The sequence below is a fragment of the Chiloscyllium plagiosum genome, chromosome 2 (assembly GCF_004010195.1).
Source record: "Chiloscyllium plagiosum isolate BGI_BamShark_2017 chromosome 2, ASM401019v2, whole genome shotgun sequence".
In the NCBI taxonomy this organism is placed as follows: domain Eukaryota; kingdom Metazoa; phylum Chordata; class Chondrichthyes; order Orectolobiformes; family Hemiscylliidae; genus Chiloscyllium; species Chiloscyllium plagiosum.
In genome coordinates this window covers 87,377,682-87,394,087 of record NC_057711.1, presented here as the reverse complement: position 1 = coordinate 87,394,087, position 16,406 = coordinate 87,377,682, and the positions used below count along the sequence as shown (strand labels likewise).

Sequence of the window (16,406 nt, the reverse complement as noted above, 5' to 3'; positions counted from 1 at the left end):
TCCATTTTTCTCATTTTCCCACCTCCCACCTTGTCTCAGTCCCAACCCTCGAACTCAGCACCACTTCCTAACCTGCAATCTTCTTCCTGACCTCTCCGTCCCCATCCCCCACTCCGGCCTATCACCCTCACCTTAACCTCCTTCCGCCTATCGCATTTCCAATGCCCCTCCCCCAGTCCCTCCTCCCTACCTTTTATCTTAGCCAGCTTGGCACACTTTCCTCATTCCTGAAAAAGGGCTCATGCCCGAAACATCAATTCTCCTGCTCCTTGGTTGCTGCCTGACCTGCTGTGCTTTTCCAGCAACACATTTTCAGTTCTAAATGCAACAATGATCCATTTCAAATGATGACAAAATATAATGCAGGAGAAAAAGCGATGATTGGTTGGCAGATTGACAACATGACTTTGTCTTTGTAGTGTAATTGAAGTTAGATTGGAGTGTCGCAGTCTTTTGTCAATTTGCAAGTTTGTACAATATGCAGTGAGGGATTATAACAGGGAATAACCTGAAATTTCTCCCTTGGTTCCTGTAGCTTGAGGGTTTCAATGTAACATGCCTTGGACTGTAAAGCTCTTAGATAAAGTGAATGACTACAGACTTTCCCTAGGATGCTGAGTTCAAAACTAAGGGGCATATTTTTTAAGGTGAGAGCAGAAAGATTTAAAAAGGACATAAAGGGCAACTTTTTTTATACAGAGTGGTTCCCATGTGGAACGAACTGCCTGAGAAAGTGGTGGATGCAGGTACGGTTACAACATTTAAAAGACATTTGGATATGTTCATTAATAGGAAAGTTTTGGAGGTATATTGGCTAAGCGCAGGCAAGTTGAACTAATTTAGTTTGGGAACATGGTTAGCGTGGACTAGTTCAACCAAAGGATCTGTTTTCTCTGACACTATAAAGGAGAACTCTGAAATTATCACCACAATTGCTCCCTAACAGTAAAGTCTCCGTTGGTTAAAATGCGGGCCCAGTAACCAGGACTCAATCTTGATTAAACATCACACAACACCAGGTTATAGTCCAACAGGTTTAATAGGAAGTACACTAGCTTCCAATTAAACCTGTTGGACTATAATCTGGTGTTGTGTGATTTTTAACTTTGTACACCCCAGTCCAACACCGGCATCTCCAAGTCAATCTTGATTGGTAGTGTTTTGCGGTTCCTATGGCAACGGTTTGTGATTGACAAGTAGCTTGGGATATTTTGAAAGCTGACAGCCCAACCAGTCTCATCATCACAGGTTACTGTGACTGTGTGTACTGCAACAATGGAAACATTCACGGAGAACGCATTTATTTTGTTCGGCATATTTACTATCTGTAAAATTTTTCTACAAATAACGAAGTGCCTGAAGTATTTGATACTGACGAAATGGGTTGGAGTGCCGAATTCCTTCTTCCGATCTTTGGGCGAATGGGCAGGTAACTTTTTTAAGATTACACGGCGTTCTAATACAGTTGTGCTAATATAACGCAGAAAGGAATGCCCTACAAAGTTTTAAAACTTGCACATATCTTTGAAGGTGAAACTTTCGAAACACAAGAACCACTCACCATTGAAAGGATCAATTTGTTATAAAATTTGCAAACTTTTTTCTGTTAAATGTCTGCATTTCACTGGGACCGGGTGTTATGAGGGAAGTGGAGCACCACTGAATAGAAACTTTTGAGATTATGTCCGAGTGCTACTTCGAACGACACATTAAACTCTCGTCGATCTGGTAGCAATATCCCTTCCCCTGAGGGAAGAATGATTCCTAAAGGCTTCATTGAAGGAACAGGGTTTTTTTGGGGGGTGGGACGGGGTCTGATTTGAATTTCTTCCTTGAACAACTAAAAGCCGATGTTCTGGTTATTATAATAATTGTTGTTTGTAGAAGATTGCCGGACATCCTGATGTTGTGCAAAGTGGTCTGCAGCTTTATTCTTTTCTGATTCAGTGAATGCACAACTGATATAGATAACTCGCAACTAAAATTTTCGTACAATTCTTTGACGTTTCATAATATACAACAAGCTCTGAAAATGATAAACTAAAATAAACCTAATTCAATTCAGAGACTGCCATGCCTCAAAGACATCATACTCAGTCCTCAATGAAAGCTGCCTGACTTCTGGAATAAAATACAGCAAGCGCATATCCCAGGCTGCTATGAATCTGTTTCTCCAAATTTGTTCCTCCCCCCATAGGGTCACAGAGATGTCCAGCACAGTAGCAGACCATTCGATCCAACTCAACCATACCAACCAGATATTCTAAATTAATTTTGTTCCATTTGCCAGCATTTGGCCCGTATCTCTCTAAACCCATCCCAATCCTTTTTAAATATTGTATCTCTTCCAGCCTGCTTCTGACAGCTCTTTCCATACACGTACCATCCTCTGCATGAAAATATTTCCCCTTAGGTCCCTTCTAAATCTTTCCTTTCTCACCTTAAATCTATGACCTCTAGTTTTGAACTCCCTTACCTATTAACCCTATCCATGCCTCTCATGATTTTGTAAACTTTGATCAGGCCACCCCACAGTCTCCTATGCCCCAGGGAAAACAGCCTAAGCCTATTCAGCCTTTCCCTATAACTCAAACACTCCAAACCTGGCAATGGCCTTGGAAATCTTTTCTGAACCCTTTCAAGTTTCACAACGTTCATTCTATAGCAGGGAGACCAGAACAGAATGCAGTAAACCAATGTCCTGTACAGCCGCAACATGACCTCCAAATTCCTATACTCAATGCACTGACCAATAAAAATCAAGTTTCTAACCAATAAAGGCAAACATACAAAATGCCTTTTTCACTACTTTGTCTACCTGTAACTCGACTTTCAAGTACCTATGAACCTGAACCCCAAGGTCCCTTTGTATGATAACACACCCCAAGACTTTACCATTAAATGTATAAGTCATACCCTGACTGGCTGTACCAAAATGCATCACCTCATTACCTAAAATTAAGAGTTTGCTAAGTTCTGTCTTCTCTCTATCTCTCACTCTCTCTCTCTTTCTCTCTGTCTCATTTCCTCATTTGCTAGCGGTACTCTTGGCAGTTTCAAGGACTTTCTATTATTGCCCCACTATTGTCCTCCTCACAATCAGCAATGAAGCAATGGGGGGCGTTGGGGGGGGGGGGCGTCAGTCTAGAAAGGACTTCATAGTTGGTAGCAAACCATACTAATCAAAGCACTGCTATTATGTAACCTTTCAGGATCAGTGACGATTTGCTTCATATCTGTTTGATGGATTCTGAACTGATGGGAAGTCTAATGTGGGATATATAGACTTTGTGGGGCAGGTGGTACCTAAAGGTTTGGCAAGATGGGTTTCTTGGAGGTGTGTATGCTCCACATTGAACCTGTGTAATTTCTTGATGAGGCCTCTTGATATGTTAAGTGCTTTATTTAATGAGCCTTTTCCATTTTGGTCACTCATGAGTCAAAGGCTCCCACAAGTTGGCAAAAATATTTGATATATTCAAGCATCTTTAGATAACATCTCTCAAGCATTTTTGCGATCCTTCCATGTGTTTCCTGATGCAACTGAATTCCAATTAGAGCAGTTGTTTCTGGAATTTGGTGCCTGGCATGCACATGGACAACATATCCTATTCAGTATTCTTATTTTCAGTGATTAATGTCCCGATATTGGGCAAGTTAGCTTTTGAGATGGTGATGCTGTTGAACCACCTCTGTGCCACAGGATTTGCTATTGTTCACCCCCATGCACAATGATGTATTCGCTATAGTTGCGAAAGCAGTGCTCAGCAAGCAGATCACCCATCCTCTTTGACTCATACAGAAAACAGGAGGGTTGTTAACATTATTCTGCACTAACTTTGTTAATTTGTCCTTTGAAGTCACTTAAGACTGCCATGATTTTTCTGTTCCTGCATCCATTTTTAAAATTGTTCTAAATAATTTATATTACCACCTTTATTATTCTTCATGCTTCTCTGCATTAAATTTAAAATGCTAGGAATCTGCCCATTTGCATATGAACGTAGGAGGTCTAATTAGTAAGTTTGTAGATGACGCCAAAATTGGAGCTGCAGTGCACAGTGAAGAAGGTTACCTCAGAGTACAATGGGACCTTGATCAGGCAGGCTAATGGGCTGAGTGGCAGATGGAGTTTAATTTAGATAAATGCAAGGTGCTGCATTTTGGTTTGACTTTCTCCTCCTGAAGATGACTATATTCCTAGCCATTTACTAAATTTCAAATTGCATGACACCCTGAACTTGACCATAATTCTAAAATATATCAAAGGTATACAAGATTTTAAGCTACATAAATGTAAACATGGGGGTGTGGAAGTTGATCATCTGGCACACCTTCCAAGTATGATATTGATGTTCAAGACACAGTACATTGATGAAGAATGCCAAAAATGCTGCATACTGTCTGAAGGAATGGTGAAGGACTGGGTAGAAGTGGGACTACATATTAAAATGTCTTCTCCTCACCCTCCCACCCCAAACCGACAGAAAGCACTGGTTGTTATTTGGCATTATCGTTAGTCATGGGTATGGTACTGGAAGACTGGAGAGTAGCAAGTAGAGTCATAGAGATGCACAACATGGAAATAAACCCGTTGATCCAACTCATTCATGCCAACAAGATATCCTAACCTAATCAAGTCCCATTTGCCAGCACTTGGCCCATATCCCTCTAAACCCTTTCTGTTCATATACCCATCCTGATGCCTTTTAAATGCTGTAGTTGTATTAGCCACCACCACTTTCTCTGGTAGCTTATTCCACACACGCACCAATCTTTGCGTGAAAACGTTGCCCGTTCGGTCCCTTTTATATCTTTTCCCTTTCACCTAAACCAATGCCCTCTAGTTATGGACTCCCCCACCCCAGATAAAAGACCTTGTCTATTTATCCTATCCATGTCCTTCATGATTTCATAAACCTCTCTAAGGTTACCATTCAGCCTTTGACAATCTAGAGAAAACAGCACAAGTCTATTCAACCTCTCCTGCAACGTCCTTGTAAATCTTTGCTGAACCCTTTCAAGTTTCACAACATCCTTCCAAAAGGAAGGAGACCAGAATTACATGCAGTATTCCCACAGTGGCCTAACTAATGTCCTGTACAGCCTCAACATGACCTCCCAACTCCTATACTCAATACTCTGACCAATAAAGGAAAGCATACCAAACACCTTCTTCACTATCCTATCTAACTGCGACTCTACTTTCAGGGAACTAAGCAACTGCACTCCTAGGTCTTTTTGTTCACCAACACTCCATAGGACCTTACCATTAAGTGTATAAGTGCTGCGAAGATTTGCTTTTCCAAAATACAGCATTTATCTAAATTAAACTCCATTTCCCGCTCAGCCCTTTGGCCCAGCTGATCAAGATCCCATTGTACTGAGGTAACCTTCTTCACTGTGCACTGCACCTCCAATTTTGGTGTCATCTGCAAACTTACTAATTAGACCTATTACGTTCACATCCAGATCATTTGTATAAATGGTGAAGAGCAGTGGATGCAGCACCAATCCTTGTGACATACCACTGGTCACAGGCCTCCAGTCTGAAAAGTAACCCTCCACTACCACCCTCCGTCTTCTACCTTTGAGCCAGTTTTGTATCCAAATGGCTAGTTCTCCCTGTATTCCATGAGATCTAACCTTGCCAACCAGTCTCCCATGGGGAACCTTGTCAAACACCTTACTAAATTACATATAGATCATGTCCACCACTCTGCTCTCATCAATCTTCTTTGTTACTTCTTCAAAAAACTCAATCAAGTTCATATTTAAGGCTTCTCAATTTCCAGCCATCCCTTTACCTGCAAACATCAGCTTTTGAAAGTTCTTGCCTAATACCGTCAAAATTAGCCTCCCTCCAATTTAGAACTTGAACTTTTAGATCCAGTCTATCCTTTTCCATCATTATTTTAAAACTAATAGAATTATAGTTGCTGGCCCCAAAGATGCCTCAGTCACCTGCCCTGCCTTATTTCCCAAGAGTAGTTCAAGTTTTGCACCTTCTCTAGTAGGTACATCCACATATTGAATCAGAAATTTTTCTTGTATACAGTTTTAAAAATCCACTCCATCTAAACCCTTCCCATAATGACAGTCCTAGTCTATGTTTGGCAAGTTAAAACCCACTACCATAACCACCCTATTGTTCTTACAGATAACTGAAATCTCCTTACAAATTTGTTTATCAATTTCCAGCTGACTATTAAGGAGTCTATAATACAATCCCAATTAGGTGATCATCACTTTCTTATTTCTCAGTTCCACCCAAGTAGCTTCCCTGAATATATTCCCAGGATTATCCACTTTAAGTACTGCAGTACTACTGTCCCTTATCAAAAATGGCACTCCCACTCCTCTCCTGGCCTCCTTTCTGTCTTTCCTGTAGCACTTGTATCCTGGAACATTACGTTGCCAGCCCTCTCCATCCCTGGGCCATGTTTCTGTAATTGATATGATATCCCAGTCCCATGTTCCTAACCATGCCCTGTTCGGCCTCTTGCATTGACGTAAATGCAGTTTAATTTATCAGTCGTATGTTGTTCTCTGCTTTGTTCCTGTGTGCCCTGACTGTTTGACTCACTCCCTTTCCAAATGCATCAGTCTCAGATTGATCTCTTTCCTCACTATCTCCCTGGTTCCCATGCCCCCACCTTACTAGTTTAAATCCTCCCAAGCAGCTCTGGCAAATCTCCCTGCCAGTTTATTAGTCTCCTTCCAATTCAAATGCAATCTGTCCTTCTTAAACATATCACTTCTACCCCAGAAGAGATTCCAATGAACCCTCCTCCCCTGCACCAGCTCTTGAGCCATGCATTCATCTGCTCTATCCTTCCATTCCTGCCCTCACTAGGTCGTAGCACTGGGAGTAATCCAGATATCACTACCCTCGAGGACTTCTTTTTAAATTCCTGCCTAACTTTCTATATTCCCCCTTCTGAGTCTCATTCTTTTCCCTTCCTTTGTTATTGGTTCCAATGTATACAATGACCTCCTGCTGATCTGTCTCCCCTTTGAGAAATTTCTGCACCCTCTCTGAGATATCCTTGATCCTGGCACCAGGAAGGCAACACACCATTCTGACTTTTCATTGCTGGCCACAGAAACATCTTTCAGTGTCTCTGACTAGAGAGTTCCCTATCCCAATCCATCACTAGGAACCCAGTGAACCCCTCGTTATATTAGAGCCAGCCTTGATACCAGAAACTTGGCTGTTCGTACTACTTTCCTCTGAGAGTCCATCACCCCCTACATTTTCCAAAACAGCATATTTGTTTGAAATGGGGATAGTCACATAAGACTCCTGCACTACTTGCCTATCCCTCCTATCTTTCCTGGAGGTAAACCATCTATCTGACTGTATCTGTGGCTTTTGTCCCTTTCGCTGTCATCCATTTCTTCTAACTGTCACTCTAACTGATCCATGAAATATGATAAGATTCACAACCAAAGACACTTCCTGCAGACATAATAATCAGTAACATGGAAACTCTTCCTAAACTCCCACAGCTGACAAGAAGAGAATATCACTCCACTAAACTTTGCTCCTTCACTATCAACAGCTCTAGAAAATAGCACCATCTTTTTGCTCTAAAACAAATCACTGCTCCAGGCTAACTTAGTACTTATGGTTTATATTTTTAAAATCTAAGCAAGAGACAGATTTCAATAAAACGTATGATCAAGAAATAACTCATTCTACTCATTACTGTACAGCAAGGTTACACATTAAAAAACTATGCACTTATCTAGTCCTATGCTGTGAGTTCTCCCATACAAGTTCCTCCAAGGTCAGCTATGAATTTTGCTGTGTGTTAATTTTTCCCAGATGCACTCCAATGTCCAGAGATACATGAATCCATGCAGCAAAGGAAGAAACTATGAAGAATCACTGCTGTGTCAGTTAACAGTGTAGGTTTCTTTCTCTCTCTCCCCCACTTAGCATGTGGTTGCTGCCTTTTGTCTGTCTTTCTCCCTTTTAAAAATCCCTTTTTCCCCCAAAGTTCCAAAACAATGCAACAGCCTATAAAACAGTATTTGCTGCTCCTGATATTCAAGGAAATCACCTCCAACACCTAAAATACCTCAAAAAAAAGAGCAGCTCTTACAGCCACAATTTTTTCTCAATCTCCATCTTGGATTACACCTTATTCAAGAAGGGCAGCAAAGAAAAGCCTGGGAACTATAGACCAGTAAGCTTACATCTGTGGTGGGTAAGTTACTATAGAAGATTCTGAGAGATAAAATACACATGCATTTTGAAAGACATGGTTGGATTAGAATAGTCAGCGTGGCTTTGTGCGTGGGAGATCATGCCTCACAAATTTGCCAGAGTTCTTTGGTGAAGTGACCAGACAGGGCAGCAGACCTAGTCTATATGGATTTCAGTAAGGCCTTTGATAAGGTTCCATATGGCAGCCTGCTCTGGAATGTTAGATTGCATGGAATCCAGAGTGAGCTGGCAAATTGGATACACAATTGGCTTGATGGTAGGAAGCAGAGGGTAACAGTGGAAGGATGCTTGTCAGACTGGAGGCCTGTGACTCGAGTGCCTCAGGGGTCAGTGCTGGTCCCATTACTGTTTGCCATCTATATCAGTGATTTGGATGAGAATGTGCAAGGCATGATCATTAACTTTGCAAATGACACTAAAATAGGGGATACCATGGATGGTGAGGAAGGTTATCAGAAATTGGAGTAGGACCTTGAGCTGAGAAATGGAAAATGGAGTTCAATATAGGGTGTGAGGTCTTGCACATTGGAAAGTCAAGTCAAGGTAGGAGTTTCATGATGAATGGTAGGGCCTTAAGGAATGTAATGGAACAGAAGGACCTTGGAGTTCAGGTGCACAGTTCTCTGAAAGTGAAGTCACAGGTAGACAGGGCAGTGAAGAAGGCTTTTGGCACACTGGCCTTCAGTCAGGCACTGAGTATAGAACTTGAGAAGTTGTATTGCACTTGTGCAGGATGTTGGTGAGGCCGCAATTGTTGCAAATGTTGGATAACTTTGTCCCACTGAGACAGGCAAGGATTGGTAAAATGAAGGTGGTGCCTTGGATGACACCTTGCTATATGAACGATGTTACTAAACTGGAAAGAGTGCAAAAGAAATTTACAACAATGTTGCCAGGTCTCAAGGGTCTGAGATATAGGGAGGAGATCTAAGGAGATTTCAGGGAATTAGCTTGGAAGCTAATAAGCAGGACAAACAGCATAATAATCTCAGGATTACTACTGGTGACATTTGCTAATGAGGTGAGGAACAGAGAGTGAGTGCAGCTAAACACCTGGCTACAAGGCTGCTGCAGCAGGGAGGGCTTCAGATATGACGATCACTGGGGTACCTTTTGGGGAAGGTGGGACCTGTACATGAAGGATGGGTTGCACTTTAATTGGAGGGCACTAATGTCCTGCCTGGAGATTTGCTAGAACACTTCGGGAAGGTTGAAACTAGTTTGACAGACGGTTTGGAATCAGAACTACAGATCAGAGGAGAGGGTAGTTGTTAAATGGACAGAAACAAAATGCAGAGAGTGTGTCAGGAAGGATACACAATTGATAGGGCAAAATGGTGGGTTAAAGTGTCTGTTTCAATGCAAGGAGTGTCAGGAATAAGAGTGATGAGCTTGGAGCATGGATCAGTACTTGGAATTACGATGTTGTGGCCATAACGGAGACATGGATTTCACAGAGGCAGGAATGGTTGCTGGGTGTTCCAGGGTTTAGATTTTTTAATCTAAAGGTGGGGGGCTGGAGCTAAAAGAGGAGGGAGAGTAGCATTGTTAATTAGAGAGTCCAGTACAGCTGCGGAAAAGGAGGTTGTTGAGGAGGGTTTGTCTACTGAGTCAGTATGGGTGGAAGTCAGTTTCAGGAATGGAGCAGTCACTTTATTGGGTGTTTTCTATAGATCTCCCCAATAGCAGCAGAGAGATGGAAGAACAGATTGAACAGCAGATCTTGGAAAGGTGCAGAATGTAACAGAGTTAGTTGTTATGGGTGGCTTCAACTTCCTCAATATTGATTGGAACCTCCTTAGTACAGATGGTCTGGATGAAGCTGATTTTGTCAGGTGTGTCCAGGAAGGATTCCTGACTCAATAGGTTGATTGGGGGGAGGCCATATTTGAATTGGTGCTAGGCAACTAGCCAGGCCAGGTGTCAGATCTCTTGGAGAGAGAGCATTTTGATGACAGTGACAACAACTGCCTCATTTTCACATTGCCTTGGAGAGGGATAGGGACAAACAGTATGGGAAGGTATTTAATTGAGGGAAAGGAAATTATACTGCTCTTGGACTGGAGCTGTGGAGTATAAATTGGGAAAAATTGTTCTACGAGAAATGCACAACAAAAATGTGGAGGCTGTTTAAGGAGCAGTTGTTGCAAGTGCTGGATAACTTTGTCCCACTGAGACAGGCAAGGATTGGTAAGGTGAAGGAGCCTTGGATGACAGGAGAAGAGGGGCTTCTAGTCAAGAGCAAGAAAAAAGTGCACTTAAGGTTGAGGAAGCAATGATCTGGTACAGCTTTAGAGGATTACAAGGTAGCTAGGAAATAACTCAAAAATGGACTGAGGAGGGCTAAGAGGAGGCATTAAAAAACCTTGGTGGGAAGGATTAGAGAAAAACCAAAGGCATTCTACATGTAAATGAGGAATAAGAGAATGATCAGAGAGAGGGTAGGGTCGATCAGGGATAGTGAAGGGAACTTGTGCCTAGAGTCTGAAGAGGTATGGGAGGCTCTAATGAGCTTTTTGCTTCAGTATTCACTAGAGAGAGGCTACTTGTTGATAGTGAGAATACTGTGGACCAGGTTAATAGGCTTGAACAGATTGATATTAAAAAAGTGGATGTGTTAGAAATTCTGGGAAGCATCAAAATAGATAGGTCCCCAGGTCTGGATCAGATATACTCAAGGTTACTATGGGACGTGAGGAATGAGATTGCTGGGCATCTGGCAATGATCTTTGCATCTTCACTCTCTCTGGGGGTAGTACTGGATGATTGGAGGGAGGCAAATGTTGTTCCTCTGTTCAAGAAAGGGAATAGGGAAATCCCTGGGAATTATAGACGAGTCAGTCTTACGTCTGTAGTAAGCAAGATACTGAAAAGGATTCTGAAAGATAGGATTTATGACTATTTGGAAAAACATAGCTTGATTAAAGATAGTCAGCATGGCTTTGTGAGGGGCAGATCATGCCCCACAAGCCTTATTGAGCTCCTTTGAGGATGTGACAAGACAAGTTGATGAAAGTCGAGCAGTGGATGTGGTGTATATGGATTTCAGTAAGGCATTTGGTAAGTTTCCCCACGTTAGGCTCATTCAGAAAGTTAGGAAGTATTGGATACAAGGAAATTTGACTGCCTGGATACAGAATTGGCTGGCCGAAAGAAGACAGCGAGTGGTATTGGATTGAAAGTATTCCTCCTTGAGGTTGGTGACCAGTGTTGTCCCACAGGGATCTGTTCTTGGGTGTCTGCTTTTTGTCATTTTTATAAATGACTTGGATGAAGAAGTGGAAGGGTGGGTTAGTAAGTTTGCTGTTGATACAAAGATCGGTGGCATTGTAGATAGCGTTGAGGGCTGTTCAGGCTACAAGAAGATGTTGACAGGATGCAAAGCTGGGTTGAGAAATGGCATATGAGCTCAACCTGGATAAATGTGAAGTGATTCATTTTGAAAGGACAAATTTGAATGCTGAATACAGGATTAAAGACAGGATTCTTGGCAGTGTGGAGGAACAGTGGAATCTTGGTGTCCACGTACATAGATCCCACAAAGTTGCCACCCAAGTTGATAGGGTTGTTAAGAGGTCATATGGTGTTTTAGGTTTTTAACAGGGGGATTGAGGTTAAGAGCTGTGTGGTTATGCTGCAGTTCTATCATACCCTGGTTAGATCACATTTGGAATATTGTGTCCAGTTCTGGTCACCTTATTATTGGAAGATGTAGTTGCTTTAGAAAGGGTGCAGAAGAGATATACCAGGATACTGCCTGGATTGGAGGGCTCGTCTTATGAGGAGAGGTTGAGTGAGCTAGGGCTTTTCACATTGGAGACAAGAAGGAAGAGAGGTGACTTGATAGAGATGTATAAGGTAATGAGCAGCATAGATATAGTAGATAGTCAGAGACGATTCCGCAGAGTAGAAATGGCTGTCATGAGGGATCATAATTTTAAGGTGATTGGAAGAAGGTATAGGGAAGATGTCAGAGGTAGGTTCTTTATACAGTGAGTGGTGGGTGCGTGGGATGCATTGCCAGTGTGGTTGTAGAGTCAAAGACATTAGAGACAGTTAAGTGACTGCTGGACAAGCACATGGACAGCAGTAAATTGAAGAGTGTGTAAGTTAGGTTGATCTTAGATTAAGATCAATGCTTGGCACAACATTGTGGGCTGAAGAGCCTGTACTGTGCTGTACTGTTCTATGTTCTAAGCTAGGACTTTTTTTCTTTCAAGCATAAGAGACTGAGGGGTGATTTATAAAAGTGTGTAAGATCATGAGAAGCATGGACAGGGTGAACGCACTCAGTTTTTTTCCCAGGGTTGGGGAATTGAGGACTACAGGCATCAGTTTAAGGTTAGAGGGGAAAGAATATAAGGGAACCTGAGAGTGGCATGCATATGGAATGCAGCTGCCTGTGGAAGTGGTTGAGATGGTTACACTAACAACATTTAAAAGGCATTTGGACAAATATATGGATAGGAAAAGTTTAGAAGGATATGGGCCAAGTGCAGGGAAATGGGGTTAGTGTGGATGGACATTTTGGTTGTCATGGATCTATTTGGACCAAAGGGGCTGTCTCCATGCTGTAGGAGTCTATGACTCTATGATACTGGTTAGTGCCAGCTAAAAAGGGGAAGGCTTTGAGGAGGTTTGATAGAGATGATCTATACCATCCAACTTTTGAGAGGGTAAATACAGAGAAACTGTTTCCAGTCTTAGAAAGGTTGATATACAGAAACATAATTTTGAGGTAATTGATAACAGAAACATTCCCTTGTCTTTCCAATTAAGAACCCACCAGTGGGACTAGGAAAACCATAAATACATCTGGTAACAACAACAGTGGGAGATGGGTAACAACAGAGCAAAGTAAAGGCAGATGGGAAAATACTACATCCTGAAGAAAAGCTTGTAATGTGGTTAGATGGACATGACAGTTAAATTACAGAAGTATTATTATGAAGCATGAGATGGCATAACTGCAGGAATGAAAATATGAGAGCTAAAGTATGTGAATAGTTAAAGCATGATAAGTAAGTGGAGTATGTACCGTAGAACATTGGCTGAGCAACTTGTTTGAACAGAAATCTGGTGAACTGAGGTGTACAGGAAGATTCTTCTCATTTTCCTTCTGTTCCTTCACTCCCTCCTCATTTTGCAGGTCTTGTCTTGTTCTTCCTCTCCTGATACCTTGTTCTGTATTGCCCATACCTTTAAAAACATCTCTGTCAGCAATTATAGCAACCAATCCCTGTGATTTCAACCTCTGTCCCAATTCATCATGCTCATTTTCCTGAATGGACTGCCCTCCTGTCCTTCTTTAATTTTTCTCTTCTCAGTCCATGGTGTAACCAACCATTTTGCATGGCGTCACTACTCATATTCTGTCAATCACAGATAAGGCCGTCTAAACTCAATCCCTTGCAATTTTCATCACATACATCCTCCTTCCCACTTTCAGTCCTTCTTAATTCTATTTCATCTAAAATTTCCTCTATTTCACCCACAATTGTGCTTTCAAATCTTGACTGTCCAGCAGTTCAGCCCTGTCTTGACCAACATTTCTACAGTTATTAATTGACTCGACTATACCTTCGTTTTCACTGTTACTCAATCTCACCTTGATAGGACCCACATATCATGTAGTGGATAATCAGTTTAATCATCATTCATCACTATCTGACTAGACAATAATGCATTATAAATTCCTGCTCTCTATTCTGAGATCACCCTAGAATGTAAAAATAACCGCAGGTTTCTGTGCTGAACTAAAATCCATATTGTTAAACTGCTATCACTTGTCTTCTACTGCTGTTACCTCCAACAGATGTAAGAATCATGGATTGCTTTCGCTCACTCTGCTACCTATCCTCCTTCTCTGAGCACCAGGGGCCAAATTTTTCCAAAGGTTCAAGCTTTCCTTAGCCCTGAAACCCCACCTTTGCTAGTTTCTCTCCTATCTCCCTTCATCACTTCTCTGATCTCAAATTGCTCTTGGGACCCATCACCTATTCCCTTGGCCCTATTCCCATAAAACAACTGACCGTCTCACTTCTTGGTTCTTCTGTTATTTGAAGATGATCTCACCCTTCTCAGGTATTGCCCCACTCCTACAAATAAATGCCTGCTGTCCAATATTTCTTTGCTCTTAAATACATAAATTTTTTTCCCAGCACCTCTCCAATCAGGTTTCCATCCTTGTAACAATAGAAAAGCCACTTTTATCAGAGTCATAACAATGTCCTATGTAACTGAGAAAAGTAAATATTCTCACATCAATCTGTTTTTTCTAAAAATAAATTGGGTAGAATCTGGGAATTGCTGTCAAGGCCAGCGTTTGTTGCTCATCTGTCTTTGCGTATGAACAGATAAGCTCTTAGACTATTTCAAATGTCAGTTAGCAGCCAACTACATTGCTCTGTGTCTTGAGTCACATACAGGCCCGATCAGGTAAGGATAGAAGATTTTCTTTCCTCATGGAGCTACTTATTGCCTTTCATATGATTGGCCACACATCTTCCTATTCCAACATTTTGCCTTCCTACACCAACACTTTTCCATTACCATCCAAATGGATCAGCCTATACTCATTGATTGTATTCTTGTCTATCCAGTTGAAACTGCAGTGGGTTTTCTGAAAGACTGCATCTCTGACAATGCAATACTCCCTCTGACTGCATATAGATCTATTTCATTGCCTGCAGGTGTTTTTATTTGTTACTGTCTGGTGAGAACAGTGAACTGTACCGCACAGGAGTGGGCCCTTCGGCCACATGTTGTGCCAAACATGACGCCAAATTAAACTAATCTCTTCTGTCTGCCATTAGTTCATATCCTTCCATTCCTTGCATATTTATGTGATTATCCAGACATCTCTTAAATACCCCTATCGTATCTGCCTCCACCACCACCCCTGACAGAGCATTCCAGACTTGTACCACTCTCTGTGTAAAAAAACCTTGCTCCTTGTGTCTCCTTTTAACTTTTACCCTCTCACCCTAAATGAATGTCCCTTAGTGTTAGACATTTCAACTCTGGGAAAAATACTCTGAACATCTATCCCAGCTATACATCTCATAATTTTATAAACTTCTTTCAAATCTCCCCTCAGCCTCCACCGCTCCAGAGAAAACAACCCAAAGTCTTCTAGTTTCTCCTTATAACTTATACCCTCTAACCCGGGCAGAATCCTGGTAAACCTCTTCTGCACCCTCTCCAAAGCCTCCACATCCTTTCTGTAATATTGCAATCAGAACTGAATGCAATACTCTAAATGTGGCCTAACCAAAGTCTTATAAATCTGCAACAAGATATCCTGACACTTATACTCAATTCCCTGACAAATAAAGGCAAACATGCCATATGTCTTCTTTCCCACCCTAACTATTTGCATGGCCACCTTCAGGGAGCTATGGACTTAAATCCCAAGATCCCTCTGTACATAATCCTGCCATTAATTGTATGGTTTTCTTTAACAATTGATCTCCCAAAATGCAGCACCTTACACTTACTCAGATTAAAGTCCATCTGCCATTTCTCTGCCCATATCTGCAACTGATGTATATCCCACTACATCCTTTGACAATCTACTACTCTGTCCACAACCCCAACCATCTTTGTATCATCTGCAAACTTACTAACCCACCTATCTTCATTTTCATCCAAGTCATAGAGTCATAGAGATGTACAGCATGGATACAGACCCTTCGGTCCAACCCGTCCATGCCGACCAGATATCCCAACCCAATCAAGTCCCACCAGCCAGCACCCGGCCCATATCCTTCCAAACCCTTCCTATTCATATACCTATCCAAATGCCTCTTAAATGTTGCAATTGTACCAGCCTCCACCACATTCTCTGGCAGCTCATTCCATACACGTACCACCCTCTGTGTGAAAAAGTTGTCCTTAGGTCTCTTTTATATCTTTCCCCTCTCACCCTAAACCTACGCCCTCTAGTTCTGGACTCCCCCACCCCAGGGAAAAGACATTGTATATTAATCCTATCCATGCCCCTCATAATTTTGTAAACCTCTATAAGGTCACCCCTCAGCCTCCAACGCTCCAGGGAAAACAGCCCCAGCCTGTTCAGCCTCTCCCTGTAGCTCCAACCCTGGCAACATCCTTGTAAATCTTTTCTGAACCCTTTCAAGTTTCACAATATCTTTCCGATAGGAAGGAG

General features: G+C 41.9%; 1 protein-coding gene across 2 annotated transcripts in view; it reads left to right on the top strand.

Moving 5' to 3' along the window:
* Positions 1 to 1,236: 1,236 nt before the first annotated feature.
* hsd17b3 (hydroxysteroid (17-beta) dehydrogenase 3) overlaps positions 1,237 to 16,406 on the top strand; it is an 82,310-nt gene continuing 67,140 nt past the window's right edge. For both annotated transcript variants that reach the window (XM_043713519.1, XM_043713512.1), the window contains exon 1: positions 1,237 to 1,429. In XM_043713519.1, coding sequence (XP_043569454.1) covers positions 1,276 to 1,429 — 154 coding nt within the window. In that variant the 5' untranslated portion in view covers positions 1,237 to 1,275. The remainder of the gene's footprint in view (positions 1,430 to 16,406) is intronic.